Source organism: Onychomys torridus, chromosome 7 (assembly GCF_903995425.1).
Source record: "Onychomys torridus chromosome 7, mOncTor1.1, whole genome shotgun sequence".
Classification (NCBI taxonomy): domain Eukaryota; kingdom Metazoa; phylum Chordata; class Mammalia; order Rodentia; family Cricetidae; genus Onychomys; species Onychomys torridus.
This window is the reverse complement of record NC_050449.1, coordinates 114,671,248-114,692,707: the sequence shown is the minus strand read 5'-3', so window position 1 is coordinate 114,692,707 and position 21,460 is coordinate 114,671,248. Positions and strand designations below refer to the sequence as shown.

General features: G+C 45.7%; 1 protein-coding gene across 1 annotated transcript in view; it reads left to right on the top strand.

Annotated features, from left to right (window-relative positions):
- Ano10 (anoctamin 10) overlaps positions 1-21,460 on the top strand; it is a 144,697-nt gene that overhangs the window by 110,269 nt on the left and 12,968 nt on the right. Inside the window, exon 12 of the mRNA XM_036192743.1 lies at positions 4,275-4,391. Coding sequence (XP_036048636.1) covers positions 4,275-4,391 — 117 coding nt within the window. The remainder of the gene's footprint in view (positions 1-4,274; positions 4,392-21,460) is intronic.

Here is a 21,460-nt window from a genome sequence, read left to right as displayed (position 1 = left end):
CCCCTTGCTTTGCTGTGGAGCTGTCCCACTCATGAGCCCCAGTAGCACCCCAGCTGTCTCTTTGACTGAAATTTTAGGGATTACAAGTGTGTATTTTTTGAGTGATTCAATTAAGAGTAAATGAAGTATCCAGTGAACAGGAAGCTTGATCTTCATGTCACTTTGCTTCTAGCTCTTGCAGAACATCCCAGCACAGTTATTAGGGCTGTTTGTTTTTTTGTGTTTTGTTTTCGTTTTTTACTTGTCAAATGATCAGAACAATTGTTGAAAACACAAAGCATGAGTTAAATAGAACCTCCCTACAGGCTCCACCCTCACTCCCCACCCCCATTCCCAGCTGATCTAGCCCAGAAGCTGCTTTGAGCCCGAAGCATGGCTCTGGGTGAATAACACCTTCACAGCAGGCATCGCTCAAGCTGGTTAGGAAGAGCTCTGAGCTAGCACAGCTTTGCCAAAGCTTTGAGAGCCAACTTTCTCACCCCAGGGACAGGTGGCAGCCCTGTCACCCAGAGCCTCTGGTTCTGGCCCCTTAAATTAGCCATTTTTCTCCCTTTGTTCTAATGGGCTTTCCCACCTCAAGCTGTTGTTGAATGAGCTATGGAAGTGGAGAGAGAAGGAGAAGGCTTCTGAGGTTTGGGGGTAGCCACTGTGTAGTTTACCATTGGCTCTCCTAACATTGTCTGCATGCTCTTCTCCTGGGCCTTCTGTTTTTCAGTATCTTGCTAACCTTTCATGCCCAGCTCCTCACTTACTTGACTTCTTTTGGGAAACTGTCCAAATAGCTAACAGGAGGCCTATATCACTTAAGATAGCTGTCACTGGTGGTGTGCCTGCTTGGTGTGTCAGGAGCAGAGAGCTTGAAGAAAGCTGTGTGTTGGATCACAAATGCTGCCCTGGCCTCTGCCCCCTGCCCCCTGGCCCTGCCCCCTGTTCCCTGCCCCCTGCCCCCTGGCTCTGCCCCGTTCCCTACCCCCTGCTCCCTGCCCCTTGCCCCTTGCCCAACAGCATCTATAACCAGGTAGAAGACACCATGAAGACCCCTTTTAAACTTCAGAGGAGCCCTATTCATTATCTCACTGAAACAAACTGTGTGATGCTTTGTCATGTGACTTCTCCAAATGCCTTTCTGCACTCCCCAGATGGGTACAGCAGCAGCCAAAAAAGTACAGTATCTGATGAGCCAGTGAGTTTATTGGGTAACTTATAGGTGCATAAGTGAGGAGTGACTTACCAGGAGTATGGGTGGAGTGGTACAGGAAAGTGGAATTTAAAAGACAAAACCAAGGACTGGAGAGATGATGCAGCAGTTAAGAGCATTTACTGCTCTTGCCGAAACCTGGACTCAGTTCTCAGCCAGCCATTCACATGGTGGCTCACAGCCATCTGCAATTCTAGTTTCAGGGCATCCAATGCCCTCTTCTGACCTCTGGGGGCACCAGACCTGCATGTGGTACACAGACATTTATGCAGACAAAACACTTATCCATATTAAAATAAATCTAATGAAATTAAATATATATATATAAAACTACAAAACATTACCAGTGGGTAAAGAAAAAATTAACCCATTTGTTGTTTTTCAAGCTCTTTTCCATTAACTGTTTTTATAAATTAGCATTTGTCTGGTAATTTTTGTGATGATCAGAGGGTTTTACTTTCTGAGAAAGTAGTTGGGGTTAGGTTGAGGCTGCTGTACACACAGCAAACTCTGTAGGAGTCAAATTCCCTTCTCAGGATCCCAAGAGTCCGACTCTGATTTGCATTTTGTTTCAGAAGCCAAGGGGCTGGGAACATGCTGCTAGGAAAACACAGCTGCCGCTCTTGATCATACCAAAATTTTCTAGGTTTCACAAAATAAAATGGCTCCACTCCTTGTGCTCCTGGCTTGAGACTCCTAGGGTTCCCCATCCCTGCAGTGAACAGAGGCAACCTGCTAGCTGGTGGTCCACAGAGGTTCCCCCAGGAGGTGTTGAACTCAGAGCTGATTTCCTGTGGCCTACTCTTTCTGCTTTTCCCTGCAAAGACTGCTTAATCAAACTGTTGTATTGAACCAACTTTTCGTTTATTAGTTTTAAAATTCCTATTTGACCCCCCCTTACACACTATTTCTTTTTCTTTTGTTTAGGGTACAGTGTTATGAGTTTTACTTTTAAGAAAATGCTGCTGGAGTCTGGTATGGTGGTACATGTGTCACCTCGACCAATGCTTGAAACTCTCAAGCAGTGGGGTCATGAGTTTGAGGCCAACATGGCTATGTAATAAAACCTTGTCTCTAAAGATCAAAGCACCCAACTTAAAAACAAAGGATACTGCTGATGGATAATTATAGTCATGACTCATAAAAATGCCTTCTCTTTCGTTGGACAGGTTCCTTTCACCCAGCTCTCCATTTTGAGTGCATTTTTCACCAAATTTGAGTCTTGTTTCATATCAGCTCTTCCTTTTAAGTAAGTCAGAATGTCTGTGGTGCTGATGCAGGGAGTCCCTGGCAGATTAGGAAGGAAGTGAGGCCAGAGGCCCCATTCCAGAGGTACTTCATTCTTGGGTTCCAGATTCTTCAGGTTCTAAGTTGTTTTGGGGGCAAATGGGCAATCTTGATTAGGTAAGGCAAGGAGCCTGGCAGAGCATTATCCTTTTTTATGTAAACTTTCCTCCCTTATAAAAGTGATGTATGTCAGCTGTTAAAGTCTAAATAAAGATGGGGAGCTGGCAGATGGCTCCATGTCCTTCCAAATGCTCTGCACCCAAGGGAGACAAGGCCTCACAGGAACTTTGTTTCATCTTGTTTTTGAATTGATTCCCAAGACTCCAAGGCGTACAAAGGTGCAGATTTGCTAAGAGAGGCAGGATGGACCAGGGGTGGGTGTGGCTCCAGCTGCAAATTCCAGAAGGTTTCTTCTCATCCATTAACATGTTTCTTATGTAATGCCTTTAATGATGTTATCTTATATAGAATTGTATCCCAGTCCACTAATAGAATAATGGTACAATCTAGCCTCGTTGTTTGTTTTTCCTTTATAGATTATATTGAGAGTCTTATCTCATCTACAGCACATGAGAATATCCAATCAGTGCTGTTTTTAGTTCTTGTCTGCCTAAGCATGTACTAGTGTTGACCTGGGCAGCCACAGTGAGGTCAAGGCCACCCATCCTCCCATCCTGGGTCATTCCAGCTCACTGTTAATATGGGATCTGCCTGGGAACCGCTAATTTCTAGATCTTCTGGTTTCTGCATACTCAATCCAACATGATGCTGACTTCTGTGCCCCTATTCTCCTCCCACTCCTGTGCCCCCTCCTCCCAGGAGTCACTGTTTATTTCTCCTACATCTTTTGAAATCTTGCAGTCAGGATATCATTTCATTTTCCTCCACCTATCTTTTTTTCCTGTCAACAGTAAGTGTAACTCATCTTGAGCTGTCTCTTGTTAATGTCCTTACCACCTTCTAATTCTTCTTACCTTTAAAGACTGAACGTTGTCAACCATACTTTTACCACACAGGTTTTGTTCTTTAATGGTTCTGATGTCTGAGGGTGTTGAACCTCTTATAAGATACCAGACAATGCTGGGTTTCTAGAAAATCTTTTGGGTGGGGCTTTGCATCTGCTGTGTGGGATTCATTTGAGGCAATGCACTCTACCCACCTGATTGAAAATCTCATGTTATATTATGAGGCATTTCTTAATGATGCTAGAGGAGAAGAGATTAATCCTTGATTGCTAATGTCTGAAAGGGCACTCTGTAGTCTGTCCCTCACTGCTGTGTGTGGAGAGAACAGTTTAAGATCACAATCAGCCCATCAATGTTTAACAATTATCATGTCATGAAAGAAACCACTCCAGACACCACAGGGTGTGGAGAATCCAAGGCATTTATACTGGCTGTAACAGTACAGCTGTGTGGTGATGGGCAGAGAATGCAGCTGATGAAGAATGTCAGGCACCAAGCATATTGCTTGTTAATGTGCAGGTCAAAACACTTTGTGGAAGTCTTTGGAATAAACTTTACTTTTCTGCAGAGCACCAGGAGTGGCACATGGTATCAATTTATGATAATAACATTTTTAAAGAGTAAAGCAAAATAAGCTAGTAACTGTGGGATGGACCACACAGAGTGGGCTAGTACAACTACTGACCTGGCTGGTTTTGATGTGTTAGAGGCCACTGATTTAAGAGTCTCTGAAAATCAACAGAAAGGGTCCCAAGTACTTTAAGATTGAACTTGTCTCCTGGCAAAGGTAGTCAAGTGTCAACACGAGGTCTTTCTCTTTGTAGCATGCCCTCTTGGCTTTGAAGTTCATACTTGCATTTGCCATCCCTGATAAACCACGGCACATCCAGATGAAGCTGGCCAGATTGGAATTTGAATCTTTGGAAGCACTCAAGCAGCAGGTAAGAACCATGTACCTGGAAACACTGTTCAGACTGTGTTCCTCTATCTAGGACTCAGGTCACTCTGTGTTTCCTTCAGCATTGAATTGCCAGTTAAATAAACACAGAGGACTCCAGTAGAGGATGGGAGAGCCCAACCCAGATCCTATAATATCAGCAAGAAGTGTGTTTAAAGGTCAAGGCATAGCCAGCAGAAGTATCCAAGCAATGGAAAATGATGAATGGAATAAAAGAGCAAAGCAGGTTTCTAAGAATCACACCGAAGCTGCTCCCACCATTTCTAATTGTACCCTTTATAGAAACACTAGGGACGAGAAGCCAGTAGATAGGATCCTGAATAGTATCTTGCAAACTGAGACTGGAAAACCTGTGGGCAGAGCCACAAAGAATGCCCTGAAGATTGTTTCCATGTTCTACCAGATGAGAGAGAGAGAGAGAGAGAGAGAGAAGCTCAAGCTGGAATTCACCATGGTTGATCTTCTGTCTGTGGGGAGAACAAACAGAAGACAGTGAGTTCCTGGGTGCTCAGAGCTGTTTACCCCCCGTGAGATATCTTAGTTTAAGCAACGAGGTAATGAATTGGGCAGTGTCTTCCCAGGGACCAACTTTAGGTTCGGCACCTCTTGGACCACACAGTGTTTGGAGAATTGGAGGGGGAAATTTAAAAAGGCCCCACCCTAGCTGACCTCTGATAGAAGAGAGGACTCTCAGGGCAGTGATGCAGATGGGGACCCCATGTTAGAGTGTTGTGCCTGATGTGGGGGTTCAAGAAGAAGAAGAGATAAGAGAATCTGGTCCCAGTCAGCTGGGCTCATTGTCCCATGATAGGTGATAAGACTCAGTTCCTGGGTTTGCTAGAGAGATGGGTCTGGTGTCTTTACCCTAAGCTCAGCCTCGTTCATGCTCCTGACACTCTAGTGAAGCAGCCCTGTGATGGTTAGCTTCATTCTGGAGAACTAAGAAGGTCACATACTGCATGACTGCAGACATAGAGGCTTACATATTTAAAGTCCATAAGATAAATATTAAAAGCAATAGAGAGCTAGACATTTGGCAGGTGGGTATCTGTGAGTGTTAGGCCACCCTGGACTACATAACAAGTTCCAAAACAGTCAGGGTTACAGAATATTGAAATCCTGTCTAAAAAAAAAAAAAGTCAGGAGGCATATTATAAATTTTATAAACAATCATTTGTTTTCTTTCATAAGAAATAATAAATAATTTTAAATATTGTAAATTTCCCATTTACAGGAAAAATTAGAATATAAAGTCTTTAGATGGTAACTTATTAAACAATATGGATAATCTGTATGAAGAATGTTTTTAAACTCTCTTGGAATCAGAAAATTCTATCTTTGGCTGGGGGGATGGCTCAGTAGTTAGAGTATTGGGGCCCAGAGTTCACATCCCTAGAACCCACACTGCAGCCACCAGTAATTCCAGCCTCAGAAGATTGAGACAGGGCCCCCCAGCACAAGCTGGCAAGAGGCACTACCCATATCAAGGAGGTCTGAGTTTGACTGAAAGATTCCGCCTCTGTGAATAAGGTAGAAAGGTGATTCCTGACTTTGGACCTCTGCATGCACTCCCACACAGGTACACATACACACACTAAACACACTACACACTACACACACACACACACACACACACACACACACACACACACACACACACAAATAGAAAAAGAAAAAAGTACTCGGTATTGTGGAAATGTGGTATCAGTCAAGTATGCAGAAGCAAGCATGAGGGAGAACTTGTCTTCTCCTGTAATTGGAATCTTAAAAGTCTTATTAATAAAATCAAACCTCAGGCCAGTTATTGGGGTGAATGCCGGAAGATCAGAGACACAGAACAAGCCACAGCTATCTCACCTCACCAGTTCCTCAGCTGGTCTTGTTTCCTCAGACTGCAAGCTTCTGAGTCCTCATCCGAATGAGTCTCAGCTGAACTGCTGCTCCAAAGCTTGAATGCTTAACCAGCCAAATGCTTAACCAGCCAAATGCTGCTAGTTTCTGGTCTTCATGCCTTATATATCTTTCTCTTTCTGCCGTCACTCCCTGGGGTTAAAGGCTGGATTTCTGGGATTAAAGGCATGTGTCACCATGCCTGGCTGTTTCTAATGTGGCCTTGAACTCAGAGATCCAGAGGTATTTCTGTCTCTGAAATGCTAGGATTAAAGATGTATGCTACCACTGCCTATCCTCATGTTTAATATTGTGGCCGCCCTGCTCTCTGACCCCAGATAAGTTTATTTCGGGGAACACAATACCACCACATTTCCCCTGTTTTTGTCTAAAATTAAAAAAAGCTTATAACTAATGCAAGAAAAATCATATCCAATAAGTATATATAATATACATAGTCAAGATTACATTAATGATGTCTAGTCCATTAACATTTGACAGATTCAGACAAAAAAACTCCATTATATATATTAACAATGTCCAGTCCAGTAACATTTGATAAACTCAGACAAAAAAATTTTCGTTACTTATCCTATGTAAAACAAGTAGTTCCTTTTTAAAAGTAGATTCCATAATCTCCCTTTTTATCTTATCATATCCATATTTTTTCTATTCATAATAGATTCAATAATCTACCTTTTGCCATTTTTATATTTTTCCCTTTTTCTTTTTAGTATAGATTCAATGATTACCCATTTATCCTATTATTTCTTTATCTTTTTTCTTAGGGTAGAGTCAGTGGTCTACCTCATATCTATATTCTCCTTTTTCTTTTTTAAACCTCAACTCTATTTGCTCTGACCTCTTGGCTTTTAACTCTGCAATTGGCTATGTGTTGTTGTTTTTTTTTAATATTTATTTATTATGTACAGAAGAGGGCACCAGATCTCATTAGAGATGGTTGTGAGCCACCGTGTGGTTGCTGGAAATTGAACTCAGGACCTTTGGAAGTCGGTGCTCTTAACCTCTGAGCCATCTCTCCAGCCCTGGCTATGTGTTTCTTATTTAACAAGCCAGTTACATCTACGTTCTCCTTCCCCTTTAGCCTCACACTAGGGAAGGGGATGTCCTGGAGTGCTCAGATCAACCTGTTTGTGCCTCTCAGCACTTCAGTCTGCAAGGGCCTTTCCAGAGCTGTGTCTCAGTCTTCCTCAGCCTGGCATTCCACCATCTGTCTGCCTTGTAGCTAAGCGTGGCCTCAACTCCCTGCTTTGCCCTTTGCCACAAATAAAGAGCCTTCTGGTCGCATGGCCAGTTTTGGGACCCAAGTTAAAAATGTAGCTGTGGAGAGTGTGTCTAAGAACTCACTCACATCTGGCTGTCCAGCACTTCCCTGTGAAGTGATTAGAAGTTAGTAGTCAGGGCTAGAGAGATGGCTCAGTGGTTTAGAGCATTGACTCCTCTTCCAGAGGACCCAGGTTCAATTCCCAACACCTACATGGCAGCTCACAACTCTCTATAAGTTCAGTTCCAGGGGATCAGACACCTTCACACAGATATATATATATATATATACATCAAACCAATTCCCATTTTAAAAACAAAATATGGTTAAAAATTTTAAGTCATCTGTTCCTTATAAATAGGCTGTACATATTAGGCATAGAACGTTAAAAATACTCATGTGCCTGGACCATGGGCCTGATTTACTGAATCTAAGGCAGGATCTCAGGACCTACATGTTAAAGCCCTCTCGTTACCCTACCTTCTCCCCAGTTCCCAACACAGAGCTAAGCACACAGCTGAGTGCCTTGAAAAGCAAGCTTAAGCAGCTTCTGCCAGCATGCCCTTCAGGTGATCTGTTTGCACTCAGTTTGGGATTGACCTTTCAACCAGCATGCCAGATGATGCTGACTTGGAGACCTGGAGACAGCCCTGTTGGAGGCTCTTGGAGCCCCTGTTGCGCCCCCAGGGATGAGCTGCCCTGCAGTGAACTTGGAAGGGAAAGTTCTAGAAGCAGAGCTCTGTGCTCCCAGTAGGTAACTGGAGTTCCTGAACATGCAGGCAAACTGGACACGTGTGAGTTAAGAGCGAGAATCACTCAGCTCAGCTGAGACCTCTAGGAAGAGCTTAGATGGGGACTACCTCCACAGGATGCTCTTGTGTCTTTACAAATTGTCTTATTCAGTGTCCAGTAATCTTCAGATCAATGAAAAATAGAAAGGAGTATTAGCCAAGAACCATTTGGTAACTGGAGTCCAGTACATACCTGGGAGCAGTCAGTAGTCACTTAGCTAGCCACTCTGGGCAGCCAGGCCTGCACATGAGTCAGGGAGCAGGGACAGATGTCTAGAGCCTCTGAAGTCAGCTCAAGGAGCAAGACAAGGACCAAAACCAGAACAGGACCATGGTTCAGAAGGGCTGGTGATCAGTCCTCTCCAGACCCTGCCTGTCTAGCTGGGATAGAGCTCAGGGGTAGAGAGAGCTTGCTAGTCATGATGGCACCCTGGTTCCTTCCCCAGCACAGGAAGAATAAACATTGTCTTGGTTTTCTGGGGTTAAATACACTTTAACCATTTCTCTGAGTGCACCCTTTCCCCACTTCTGTATCCTCACATAATGAGAAAGACACAACATTTTTAACGGAGCATGTAAGATTTCACAGCAGAGAATGAGGATGTGGAGCATTTCACTCTTAAACATGGAATGATGTGATGATCTGCAAACACCTGGCTCAGAATGGATTGTTTGAAACAGGGTGTGTGGAGACTCTGCATTGCCTGTTTGTGTCGTTCTAGAAATCTAAGACTTCTAAAAGCTAAAGTTTCTTAAATGAAAAATGTTTGTTTTGACCCAAATAAAGAAATGGCAGATAAATAAAGAGGTGAGAGCAAGGAAGTCAGGGTGCCAGATCCCGCGGCCTTGGCAGGGCCTAAAGGTAGATCCAAGTCCAGCAGGGGATCCCAGCCTTAATGGAGTTCAAGAGCTCAGGTGCCCTCAGAGACTCTCTTCTGGGTCCCGTAGCTCATCTTACAGCCCTGTGAAGCTGCTGGGTAAGCCGCTTAAACCTCCCTGTGAATATGGTCTTCTCATGATTCCAGGGCCAGGGGAGATGGTGCCTACCACACAGGCCATAATGTCACAGTGAGGATGTAATGAGGCAGTGTCATGAAAGGGCCATGGGGATGCTGAATGGGAACAAGGACCTCCTCATGTGTGACCCAGCGAGGACTTCCAGGGTAAAGCGACACCTGCGGCCACTTCTGGCGCACTTGTGGGTGGTGTCTTAAGAGTTCCTATTGCTGTGATTAAACAACACCCTGACCATAAACACTTTGGGGAGGAAAGTGCTTCTTTCAGTTTACAACTCCCAGGTCACACTCCATTGCTGAGAAAAATCCTGGAGGCAGGAGCTGAGGCAGAGGCCATGGGGGAGTGCTGCTGACGGGCTTGCTCCGTATGGCTGGTTCAGCTTGCTTTCTTACAGCACCAGAACCAACAACCCAGAGGTAGCACCACCCACATAGAGCTGGGCCCTCTCACAATAATCATCAACTAATAAAATGCACCACAGCTTTGTTCACAAGCCAGTCTGGTGGGAACATTTTCTCAATTGAGGTTCCCTCTTCCTAGATGACTGTAGTTTGTATCAGATCAACATAAACTAGCCACCAGAGAGGCAAGTAGGATTATACCTTGAAAGCAGCCTGACCTATCTCCATGGCCCTGCACAGCTGAGGGAAGTTCTAGGTGTTGACTGTGGCAGCTGGTGTGTACTGGGGAGAATATGATGGCACACTAATGAAAGCTTTGCATACCAGTGACTACACAGAGGTCCTCAAGTGTGATCTGTTAGCCCTTTGCAGGTGATCCCTTCCACTTGACTTTGTTCCAGCTAATAAATCAACCTTGATCCTCCTGCCTCAGCCTCTTCAGCATATCCCTCTGGTGTCGCCACAGCCAGTGTGGTAACTGTCCTCACAGGTGTCTGGGAGGAGAGGCTCCTCAGCGGGTAAGAGCGCTTGCTGTGTGAACACGCCCTGAGTTCAGATCCAAGTACCCACAGAAAAAAAGGTCAGATGTGGCCATGCCAGGCTTGTGTCCCAGCACTGGGTCACAGGAGGCTCACCAAGGCTAGCTGGCTGCAACCCTAACTCCATGTCCAGTGGGGGATGCTGCCTCAAGGGAGTGAGGTAAGGAAGTGGTAGATCAGGGAACCCACTGTTCTCCTCTGACCTCTGTGTGTGTGGAGAGAATAGGATGGAGAGGGAGGAGAGGAAGGGAAAAGATCCGCTCCAGCAAATCTTGGCTTCTTCTCCAGTCACTCTTCTCTCACTCTGGGCTCTAGTCTCAGGTCTCCATTTCTGCCACTGTGTGGTGTGGATCACTATCCTTAGGCTTTGTCTCTTCTGAGAGCTCTGAAGTCCTCAGGTCCAGGCAGTGTCCTACCCAGTAAGACCTGGCATCTAGTAGCTTCTTGATAAATATCTCAGACTTTGTTGACTTGCACATAGTTCAGAAGCCAGTGTTTTAAATAAATGACAAATGATGTCCTTGGACAAAGCATGAGTCTTAAAATAGACACAGGCAAAAATGGAAACAAGTCATTTGCCTTTCTGAGATCATTAGAGGAAAGAATGTGTTGGGAGGATTCCAACGTGAGCCCTGCAGAGCGACCTCAGCTTCTCCCTCCCCATCAGTAATAAGAAAAGCTCATGAAGTCTACAGTAAAACCCCAAATTAAGCCAGGTGGGGTTCTAAAAGCATTGCCCTTAATCCTTGTGCTGAAAACTAGCCAATTCATGCTCTGGAACTGCCCCATGTCCTGCTCTGACTCCTTTTCCTCTGTATTTCCTATTCTCCCCAGCGAAGTCTTCAAAGTGCATGCGTTCCTTTAGCTATGGCCGTAGCTCTTAAAAGCCTCATGACTGTGTTTGCCTTTCCCAGTGAGCAGCCTGTGTCAGTAGCCACTGATCTCATTGTCTTATAAACAAAATTTAAAATCTTAGTATATCTTAGTTTTCCCACCAAGATATAGGAAACATGGCCAAGGTGAAAAGCTTTTCTACAATCTGTTTTACTATGGTAAAAAAGAAATTATTCAAGAAAAAGATTTACTGTTGGTGACCATCAATTCAGAGGTAATTTACCTGTGACTATTGAGCTTGAAGCTTCCTAGGAAAGGATCACCCCAGCCATGGGCTCTGTAACCATCAGGAGTGGAGCATGAAGTAAGCACCAGTGGGTCAGAGCCGTGCCTGGATGTGTTTTCACACCAAATGCTAGTCCTTGACTTTTCAATTACCCTCCACTCATTACATCTACATACTGGATTTAAGTAGTCACTGTTAAACACTCTGCATGTATAGGACACATACTTCATTGTTGTTTTGAGAAAGAATCTCAGTGTGCAGTCCAGGCTGCCCCCAGCTCACCATTCCACTGCCTCAGCCTGCCAAGTGCTGGGGTTACAGATGGGCCCAACACACCCTGTGAAAAACACATTTTTAAACTTGTAATTGCTAAGATTCAAGATCCTTTAAAATGGAATAAGCTATGTTAATTTTCCTACTGATTCAAATGGCCTGGGGGGTCTCAGAGATATGACCGTGTATTTTGACATGTGCTACCACAGACAAGAGATTTTGACAGATGTAGTGTTGATCGACTAGGGAACAGGGGTCATAGAGGAACCTCTAGGAACTGCACATTTGCTCATTTCTCTCTCTCCCAAGAATAGAAGGCAGAACACAGGGAATGTTTGAATTCAATAATTATTTGAAATACCACCTAAGTAAGGGGAAATAATCACATTAATAATGCTTCTAGAAATATAAATGACAATATTATAATGCAAAATGAAAGTATGAGTAATTAAAATTCATCCTAAAGATACTCATTTCCTCTAGCCCTCTGTGTGTGTAGGTTCAACATGTTTCCCTAGCCATTGTTCCCTAAGCAGTACCACACAGCTGTTTCCATAGTGTTCTCATTATATGGGTAATGGTAGTTCGCTAGGGGAAGATGTGTGGGTCATTTGTGCAAGGACTGTGGTGTCCATGAAGCCAATCCCTCTCTGACACTGAGGGATGACCATATGTGATGATCAGAGCTTAACCATGAAGGAAATCAGACATTATCTCTATTGTATAACTGGCAAGTGGTAGGAGCCAGAAAAGCCCTGCTGAAATGACCTGACTCAACCCCTGATGTTAGAGAGTAAGAACATCTCTGGCTGTGCTGTCACCTTTCAAGATGGTCCCCAGTGATCTATGCCTCCCAGCATTTATATCTGTGTGGAGTTCCCATGTCCCTGTGGTTCTCTGTGCCAGAACAGTACTGCATCATGATGGTGTAGCTGAAGAGTTTCTCTCCAGCTCCCACCAAGCCCCGGCAGTCCCGTAGCCCACTTATAAAATAAACACATAGACTCTTACATTATTTAAACTGTTTGGCCTAATGGCTCAGGCTTCTAGCTATCTAGTTCTTATATCTTAACCCATTTCTATAAATCTATACCTTGCCACATGGCTCGTGGCTTACCAGTATCTTACATGTTGGTACTCATGGCGGTGGCTGGCAGTGTCTCCTCACTCAGCCTTCCTGTCCCCAGAATTCTCCTCTCTGCTTGTCCCACTTATACTTCTTGCCTGGCTACTGGCCAATCAGCATTTTATTTATACAGAGTGATATCCACAACATGATGGCATGTCTCTTCAGAGGCAAGGTTATTAGAACAGAGCCTCTTGCTTTCTGCCCTTGGGAAGTGATAGTTGCCATGTCATAAGGACACTCAGGTAGCCAGCAGAGAGACCCATGTGACAAGGAACATGGCCTGCTGCCAACAGCCCCTGAGCATCTCAGATTTTCTGCACGGGAAGTTGGCAACATTTTTTCTGTGAAGAAGCCAGATAGAAAATAGTTTCAAGTGTATAGGCCATGTCATCTCTGTCACAGTATTGAGTTCTACAGTGTGTCAACAAAAGAGTAGCTACACTTACAAAAGCAGGTTGCAAACTGATGTGTCTGATTGCAGTCACCTCCTTCAGCCTCATGCCAGCTTGGAGGACTGTAGTCGGACTCCATGCTCAGAGGCTTTTCAGGAGCTCTGACTGACCAAAGCCCCCCCAGCTGCGACCCACCTTAAATGTGAGATAATGATTTGTTAAGCCACTGAATTTTGGAATGATTTGTTATGCACCAGCAATCCAGCAAAAGAGGCTAGCTGGGTGATCCATGACCCAAGTTTGGCCGTAAGTTAGCTGTTGAAGAAGCTGGACAGTGGGCACAGTGAGGGTCTTTCTCTTTGTAATTAAACAGGACTCTTTTGTCTAAATTCAACACCCCACCCCAGGCCTCTGGCTCTAAGGCCTGTGTTCTTAGCTGCCCTCCCTTCATAATATTCATAAAGATCACATACCATCACTGCTGTAGTGTTTGGGATACACAGACCACAGAGACACACCACCGAGGTAGGGCAGGCACCCCCACTGAGGCATAAATACCAAGAGGCACTGATCACTGGGGACTATCTTGGAAGTGGACAAGCACAGCCAGAGATGTGTTCTTATTCCGTGAAGTCAAGAGTTTGGACAGGATCGTTTACTGTATTTTCTCCACCATTCTGTGCTACCCTAGGCCCCCAACTTCCATCCAGAGGTCTTTGAACTTAGATGCCAGCACTGCTCTTGAACCATCTGGGGCCTGTCTCTGCCTCTTCATGCACTAAGCTAGTCAGAGCTGAGTGCTGGAGACCTGCCCACTGCTGACATACGATAATCTATGAAGTTTACAGTCCAGTCCCTCTCTCTACTGGTGGTACTCAAGCAATCCATCTTCATCTTCACAGGCAGGGCCTGGAAGGACAGACCTGTCTCTTCCCAACCTTTATTTCATTCTATGTCATTTTATTTGTTTATTTAGAGACAGGATCTCACTCTGTAGCCCGGGCTCACCTTGAATTTGCCCTTCCTGTATCAGCCCCCTTAGTGCTGGGATTGCAGGTGTAATAACTAACTTTATGGTGAACTGAGAAAAAGAGATAAAAAGGAAAGACAGGACTGCTCCTGGGGATGGTGGAGGGAAGGTTTATTGTGGATAAAGGAGAGCACAGAAAGAGACAGGGGCATCTGGAGGGTCCAGAGTGAGCTGGACCATGTGAGGAGAGGGGCACAGGAGCCAAGAACGAAGAGGGCAGCCTGGGCCAAGAGACTAACCAAGAGGGCAAAGGGTAGACCCAAAAGAGCCAGCCAACCAAAATGGCTGGATTATATAGGGACAGGCACCTAGAGGAAGGGCAGCCCAGTGTCTTCTAACCCACCTGGGCTAGAAAAGTTTAGTGTAGAAGGTGGGTTATGCCAGCCAGGAGGGCCCTGTAACAGGTCGAGACTGAAGGACACAGAGAGAATCTGGTGGCCAGTGTTTGCTTGGATATGTTAATGGGCAACTCAGCCATTTGCCCTGGGGTTGAGACCTTACACTGAGCAAATAAAAGTCTGCCTGCTAGGTATACAGAACGGGTATTTGAAGTCATCTGTCTTTTGATTTGTTGTGTCATCCCACATATCCACCTCCCTGGACTGGCCTGTGAGTGGCTGGTGAGTTGCCCTGTTTAAATCTAAGACCCTAGTTGGAGTAGGAGACTGGATAGGGTCATTCTGAAGTAAGATTCAGGTTGTTTCACTATGACAGGTTTCCTAGGCAGTTAGGTGACTGAGACCACCTAGGGGACAGTGTGGGAGCAAACATTAGGAAACCTGTGCTCATCTGAGGAAAAGCCATTGTCTCCTGTCATCTGTGAGGTGGTTTTGTCCTGCTTTCTTGCTGGCTCTGGTTTAGAGCCTCAGGGCAGTCTGACCCCAAGGGGTTGTGTTATTTGAAAAGTAAGTGGTCCCTCCCTCACCCAGGTTCCATGAGCCTCAGTCTTGCTGGGAAATTTTAACTCTTCTGTTTGCGTTGTCTTGGCAGAAACTGACAGACATTTTTAATTTGCAAGTCTGGGCTTCCTGACAGCACAGAGAAAATTAACTGCCACATGTCTGAGGGGCAGCTCCTACCCTGTCTGTTTTCACGAGTGGTAAAGATTGTTTTGATTAGAGACAGATTAAATCTAGGTTGGTTTTTGGTGGGGGTAGGGGGACATGAGGAAATGGAACTAATGTGTTGACTTTTTTTCAAGTATGCACTATACACAACTTTTGCTTTTATTTATTTGTATGTTAATGTATGTGTGCAGGCTTTTCTCCTGGTAACATCAGTCAAGGTGAAGGCTGACAGAGCCAACCCTGATCCTCCTATTGGATTCAGCTCACTGTGGATTTGAATGTTCTCAAAAGAAAGCATTCTTTCTCTGTGAATGACAATGATGTGTGCATGCATGTGTGTTCATACATGTGTATGTGTGCCCATGCATGTGTGTTCATGTATGGGCGCATAGGTGAATGTATGTGTGTTCATGTGTGAGTGCGTGTGTGCCTGCATGTGTGTGTAGGTATGTGTGCATACATACATGTGCATGGGCCAGGGATGGAACTGCTACACTGGACTTCTTCACTCTGAGACAAGATCTTGCTAAGTTGCCCATGCTGGTCTCTGACTTGAGCCCCTTGCCGCAGGAATGAAAGTAGCTGGGTCTGGGTCTGCACAGCCTCTCCTAGCCCAACTCACTTTTAAACGTTGCTGTGTTATAGGATCACTGGAGTAAATGTACCCTAGGGGGTTGGGAGAAGCGGCAGGAAGTGGAGAGGGGGAAGGTGAGCACCCAGTGCTGCTTCCTGCATGGCCACACTGTGGTTTCTTAGTGCAGCCCCTTCCCTCTTAAGCTGCTCTTCCCAGTTAGGTTTCTTGACAAGTGCACACAAGGAAGGGAAAAACGTGTGTGGTTTCTTTCCTTAGAGAATCCACCAGCTATGAATGAGAAGTGAGGCATGCAGGCATATCTGGGGTGGCATGATTCCCCTTGACCTGGTGAGGTGAGCCTCCCCCAAAAGATGAGGTCACTGTTGCTCCCACAGCCCAGTCCTGTCCTCTGGGGAGATCCCAGGCCTGTACCAAAAGTCAGAGTCTGGCAGCCAGGGGAAGAAGACCTGCGTTCTTTGGCCAAGGGCCTCTGGAAGTCTGAGGACTGGGTGACCCGGAGGTGGTTACAGGAAGGTCAGCTGTGGGAGAAGTCAGCACCACCTTATTATAGGTACCACGTTTCCAAAGGTGGAGAAGGAGTTTGGGATGTTGTGGTAGAATGAGCATTTTGACTTTCTGGGCAGTAAGGAAGGACAAGACAAGTGTCCAGATTGTGTAAGCCCGCCAGTGTCACGCATAGCTGATGCTTGCCAACCACGAGCTGTGCGCAGGACGCAGTTCTCCTTCGCCACTGACTTGCCAGTGTAACAGCTTGACTTCTGCTCTAAACTTGACCCGTGAAGCTGATGTCCTCAGCATTTTAAACAGTCTCCAAAAAGTGGCCACAGTTAGTTTTAACTGACTCCAGTGTTTGCAAATGGGTTGGATATGGAGAATGAAAGTACCTGCATGTTCTGGCTTTTGATATGTGGTGGCTGTGCTCTGTGCTCTGAGTCAGCATGGACCACAGCAGTCCTCAAGACTCAGCCTGGGAACAGAGCCCCATGCCACCCCAGGCTGCCCAGGAGCCATGGGAAGGAAGCATGGAGCAGTTTCCAAGAAGATGGGATTTGTCCTGGAGCCCAAGAGCTGTATTTCTGTAATTCTGAATATGTTCATGCTCTTCATAGAAGCATGTGGGGGTTAGCCTGCTTTTATCCTGATGGTGAGGCAAAACTCAAAGACAGGCAAGTAGAGCACTCCAGAGTCAGAGGCAGGAGGATGGCTGCTAGTTCCAGGCTAGCTTGAACTACATAGTGAATTCCATGTCAGTCCAGGCTGAAGAGTGAGTGCCTGTCTAAAAAGAGGAGAGGGAGGAGAAGGAAGGAAAGGAGGGGAGACGGAGGAGGGGACTTGTAGCAGGAATCTTAAAAGTTCTTATTAATGAAATCAAACCTGAGGCCAGTTATTGGGGTGAACGCTGGAAGATCAGAGAAGCAGAACAAGCCACAGCCACCTCACCTTGCCAGTTCCTCAGCTAATCCCGTTTCGTCAGACTGGAAGCCTCTGAGTCCTCATCCAGATGGATCTCATCTGAACTGCTGCTCAAAAGCCTAAAAGCTTAACCAGCTCTAGTTCCTGGTCCTCACACCTTAAATACCTTTCTGCTTCCTGCCATCACTTCCTGCAATTAAAGGTGTGAGTCACCATGCCTGGCTGTTTCCAGTGTGACTTTGAACTCACAGAAACCTGGATGGATCTCTGCCTCTGGAATGCTAGGTTTAAAGGCGTGAGTGCCACCATTTTCTGGCCTCTGTATCTAGTGGCTGTTCTGTTCTCTGACCCCAGATAAGTTTATTAGGGTGCACAATATTTTGGGGAACACAATATCACCACAAGGACTAGGGATACACAGAAAGGAAAAGCCCCTCATTCTAGAACTCAGCCAGGAGCCTGGAACTTTAACAAAGCTGAGGAAATGAGAATTGACTGTGGGGCTAATCCATTTCTTCTAAAGGAGACATCCACCAAGGAAAAGCACAATGTTTGCAGCCTTAAGTTCCTGTCACCATTTCTTATCCCTGAACTCCAACAGTGCATTTCATTTAAAGAAACTCTCCCCATCATCCCTCCCTCCCTCTCATCCCCTTTACCCCCCTTCTTCCCTCCGTCCCACATCCCTTGCTCCTGATAAACCCCATGGCTTTGCTTCACTCTGGTTCCTCCTTAGACTCTTTCTATCTGCGCAGTTAGGGGCTCTGTTTCATGGTCCCCAAGGGAACCCTGCTAAAGGTACTGAGGGCAGAGCTGGGAAGCTGACAATGGAGCCGTTCTGGTTTATGGTTTCATTGTATTTTCCTTCTTTTTTCACATCACACCTTCAATTAGATATTTCACCTTAACTACTATGCTACTTGACGTAAGTAAAAGAAAATTGATTTTCTCCAGTTCCAAAGAAGTAGATGATTACCTCTGGCAAAGAGGCTATTGAGAATCGAGCAGTGTCATATGAATTTGTCAGTAATTAGGCAGTGAGAACCATATATTTTAGGCTAAAATTCTAGCTTTGAACAAAAGACTAGGGATTAAAATGTGCTAAGGAATAATTTGCCAGTTTCTCGTGAACTGAAGGAAAGCTGGGAGTCCATGAAGTCACCACACAGTGAGTTCCTGGAAAGTCGGGGACACTTCCTCTGGCCCTTCAGTGTTATGACAAGATGCCTTAGTATGAATAATTTATAAGCAGTGCACTTGTGTTGCTTTAGTTCTACGGACCAGGAAGCCCAAGGTTAAGGCACTGTTGGACTCTGTATCTGTCGAGGCCTTGCTCACAACTCACAGCTGCTGCAAACTTACCTAGTAGAGGGCAGAGGGGGCTTGCTCAGGTCTCTGTCTCTGTGTGTGTGTATGTATGTCTCTGTCCCCGCAGGCCCCACCCTGTGTGTGTGTGTGTGTGTGTGTGTGTGTGTGTGTGTGTGTATGTCTCTCTCTGTCCCCGCAGCCCCCCCCTGTGTGTGTGTGTGGGGTGTGTGTATGTGTGTGTGTGTGTGTGTGTGTGTGTGTGTGTGTATTGCTGTGAATTCAGGGCTTCAGCCCTCACACATGCTTGGGGAGCACTGTACCCCTGGCACTTAGCAGTGTTCCCAACCTGCCAAGTCTGTTTTATGAGAATACTGATCTTTTTCATGAAGTTCTAACTCCTGATGGCTCAGCAACTTCCCCAGGGCCTCACCTTTTTGTATACCACAGTGGTGTCTGGGTTCCAACTTGAATGGTGGGACACCAACATTCAGCCCTTGGACTTTGTGGGTCGAGGTGGTTACCATCATATTACCTCTCTGACCTCCCATGGACTGTGGAAACTCACCAATCCTTCTAAGTAAGAATGTCAGTCTGTTTCCCTAGGGTCCCCCACCCCCACACCCCATGAGTTTGTGCCTCATGGGGTTCACTATGTTTGGAGTTCACCAAGTGGCAAAGTTTCTTGAGACCAGAGCCTGAAAACCTAGAAACAGCTTGCCAGAAGATCCAAGCAACACATGGGAGTTTGGGTTTGTTCAAGGTTAGAACACATTAGGTCAGTTTGCAGCTAAAAGCTATGGTACAGATCTTAACCATTTTTTAAAGTCTTCATTTATTTAAAACAATAAGAAACTTTGGACCTAATGTTTCCTTCACTATTTGGTGTGTTTGCTGCATCGAGAGTGTAGGACAGGGCATGGCAATGCAGGCTTCCAACACTCAGAAGCCTGAGGCAGGGGAATCACAAGTATGAGGCCAGCCTGGGCTGTATACTAAGACCTCTCCTCAAAAACCAAAACCAAGAAAGAGGATGGGGGAAAGAGCCATGGAAGAGAGCCTGATACTTGAAAGGACCAAATAGTCTCATTCTAGCGTTTAAACTCTTGTCCACCAACAACAGGCTTGAGACTAGAGATGCATACCCAGGTTCACTTTCCTTCCAAGAGACAGGCGGCAGGCTAAGCCACCGTGAAGGATGGCTAAGGAGGGCAGAGCCTCGGGCAGGATGGACTGTGACTCTCCTCTTCCAGCAGCATCTGCAGCCTTGACTGTGGCTCCATCCATGGGCCTAGACCACCCCCATTTCTCCCTCCTGCAGGGCCAGTGTTCCTCAGGAGAAACCTTTAGTTTAAGAAGATCTCTCTGGGCTGGAGAGGTGGCTCAGAGGTTAAGAGCTCTGTTTGCTCTTCCAGAGGTCCTGAGTTCAATTCCCAGCAACCACATGGTGGCTCACAATGAGATCTGGTGCCCTCTTCTGGCTTGCGGGGATACATGCAGACAGAACACTGTATACATAATAAATAAAGAAATCTTAAAAACAAAAACAAAAACAAAACAAACAAAAAAAACCCAGTGCTGGGTACGAGTCACCTTTGGAAAAAAAAAAAAAAAGATCTCTCACAGCTGCTGGGTTCTTTCCAGAATCACTATCCTCAACTATTCCTCCATTAAACCATTGTGTTTTAAAAGGGGAAATGTATGAAAACATAAATCCATTAAGAATATTGAAAAACAGGACTAGAAAGATGGCTCAGGGGTTAGGAGCACTGGCTGCTCTTCCAGAGGACCTGGGTTCAATTCCCAGCACCCACATGGCAACTCACAACTGTCTGTAACTCCCATTCCAAGAGATCTGACACCTTCACACCAATGCATATACAATAAAGTTAAATATATAAAAAAGAGAATGTTGAAAAACAAAAGTACTGTCAGCTAACCACCTAAATATCTAGAAGTTTCTATGAAATGGAAAGCAACACAGGGCTGATAAGAACCAGAGCTGAGGGGTAGTGGGCCTGAGCTGCTGGGAGGGGAGAGAGCCTTCCCAGCAGAGCACTCACAGGAGCAGGTAGCACCAGGAATACACCTCCTATGCAAAGAAAGGTTTGTGTTTACACGGATCATAGCACGTGTCATGTGCAGATGAAGGTTTGTGTTTGCACTAGTCACAGGCTTTGCCTTTTAGCACCCATCACAGAAGTGCTTCTGTAGGCCACCAAGGGAAGGGCTCCTACTTTGGCCCCAGGTAGAAATGGTTGCAGAGTCACTTAGATCTCACTGTGACCCCCATGTCTAGTGCAAACTGAGGCAGCCCTGGCTGGGGCTGTGCTTCCAGCAGCTGCTGTATTTATTCAGTTGTAGTCATCAAGGCACTGTGTAGTATTCAAGATGGCTGCTGCTGACACAGGCTTTTAATTGACAGTCCTTTTGTTCAAGGGTTAGAGCAGCAAGGAAGAGGCCAGTGGTTCTCATTAGAGTCAAAATACCCAGCCTCTGATACTTACAGGAGAATGAATATCAGGAGTACTTAAATAATTTAAAGATCTTGTCATTAACTTGAGAAATTGAGCTTTACACCTGCCCAGTGCTCCAGGGACAAGTGGACACCCGTAATCTATCTGAACCCAGGCTTTCCACCTTGAGGAGTCAGGGAGGCCAGGGCTGTAGAGGATCCCAGGACAGACAGAACCAAGGAAGAACTGGGTGTACAGAAAGCCCCAGAGGTCCACCCAGACTGTTCCATGTCCAGCAGGGCATGTGCAAACTGACCAGTGAAAGAACCGTCAGGGGTAGAGGGGACTA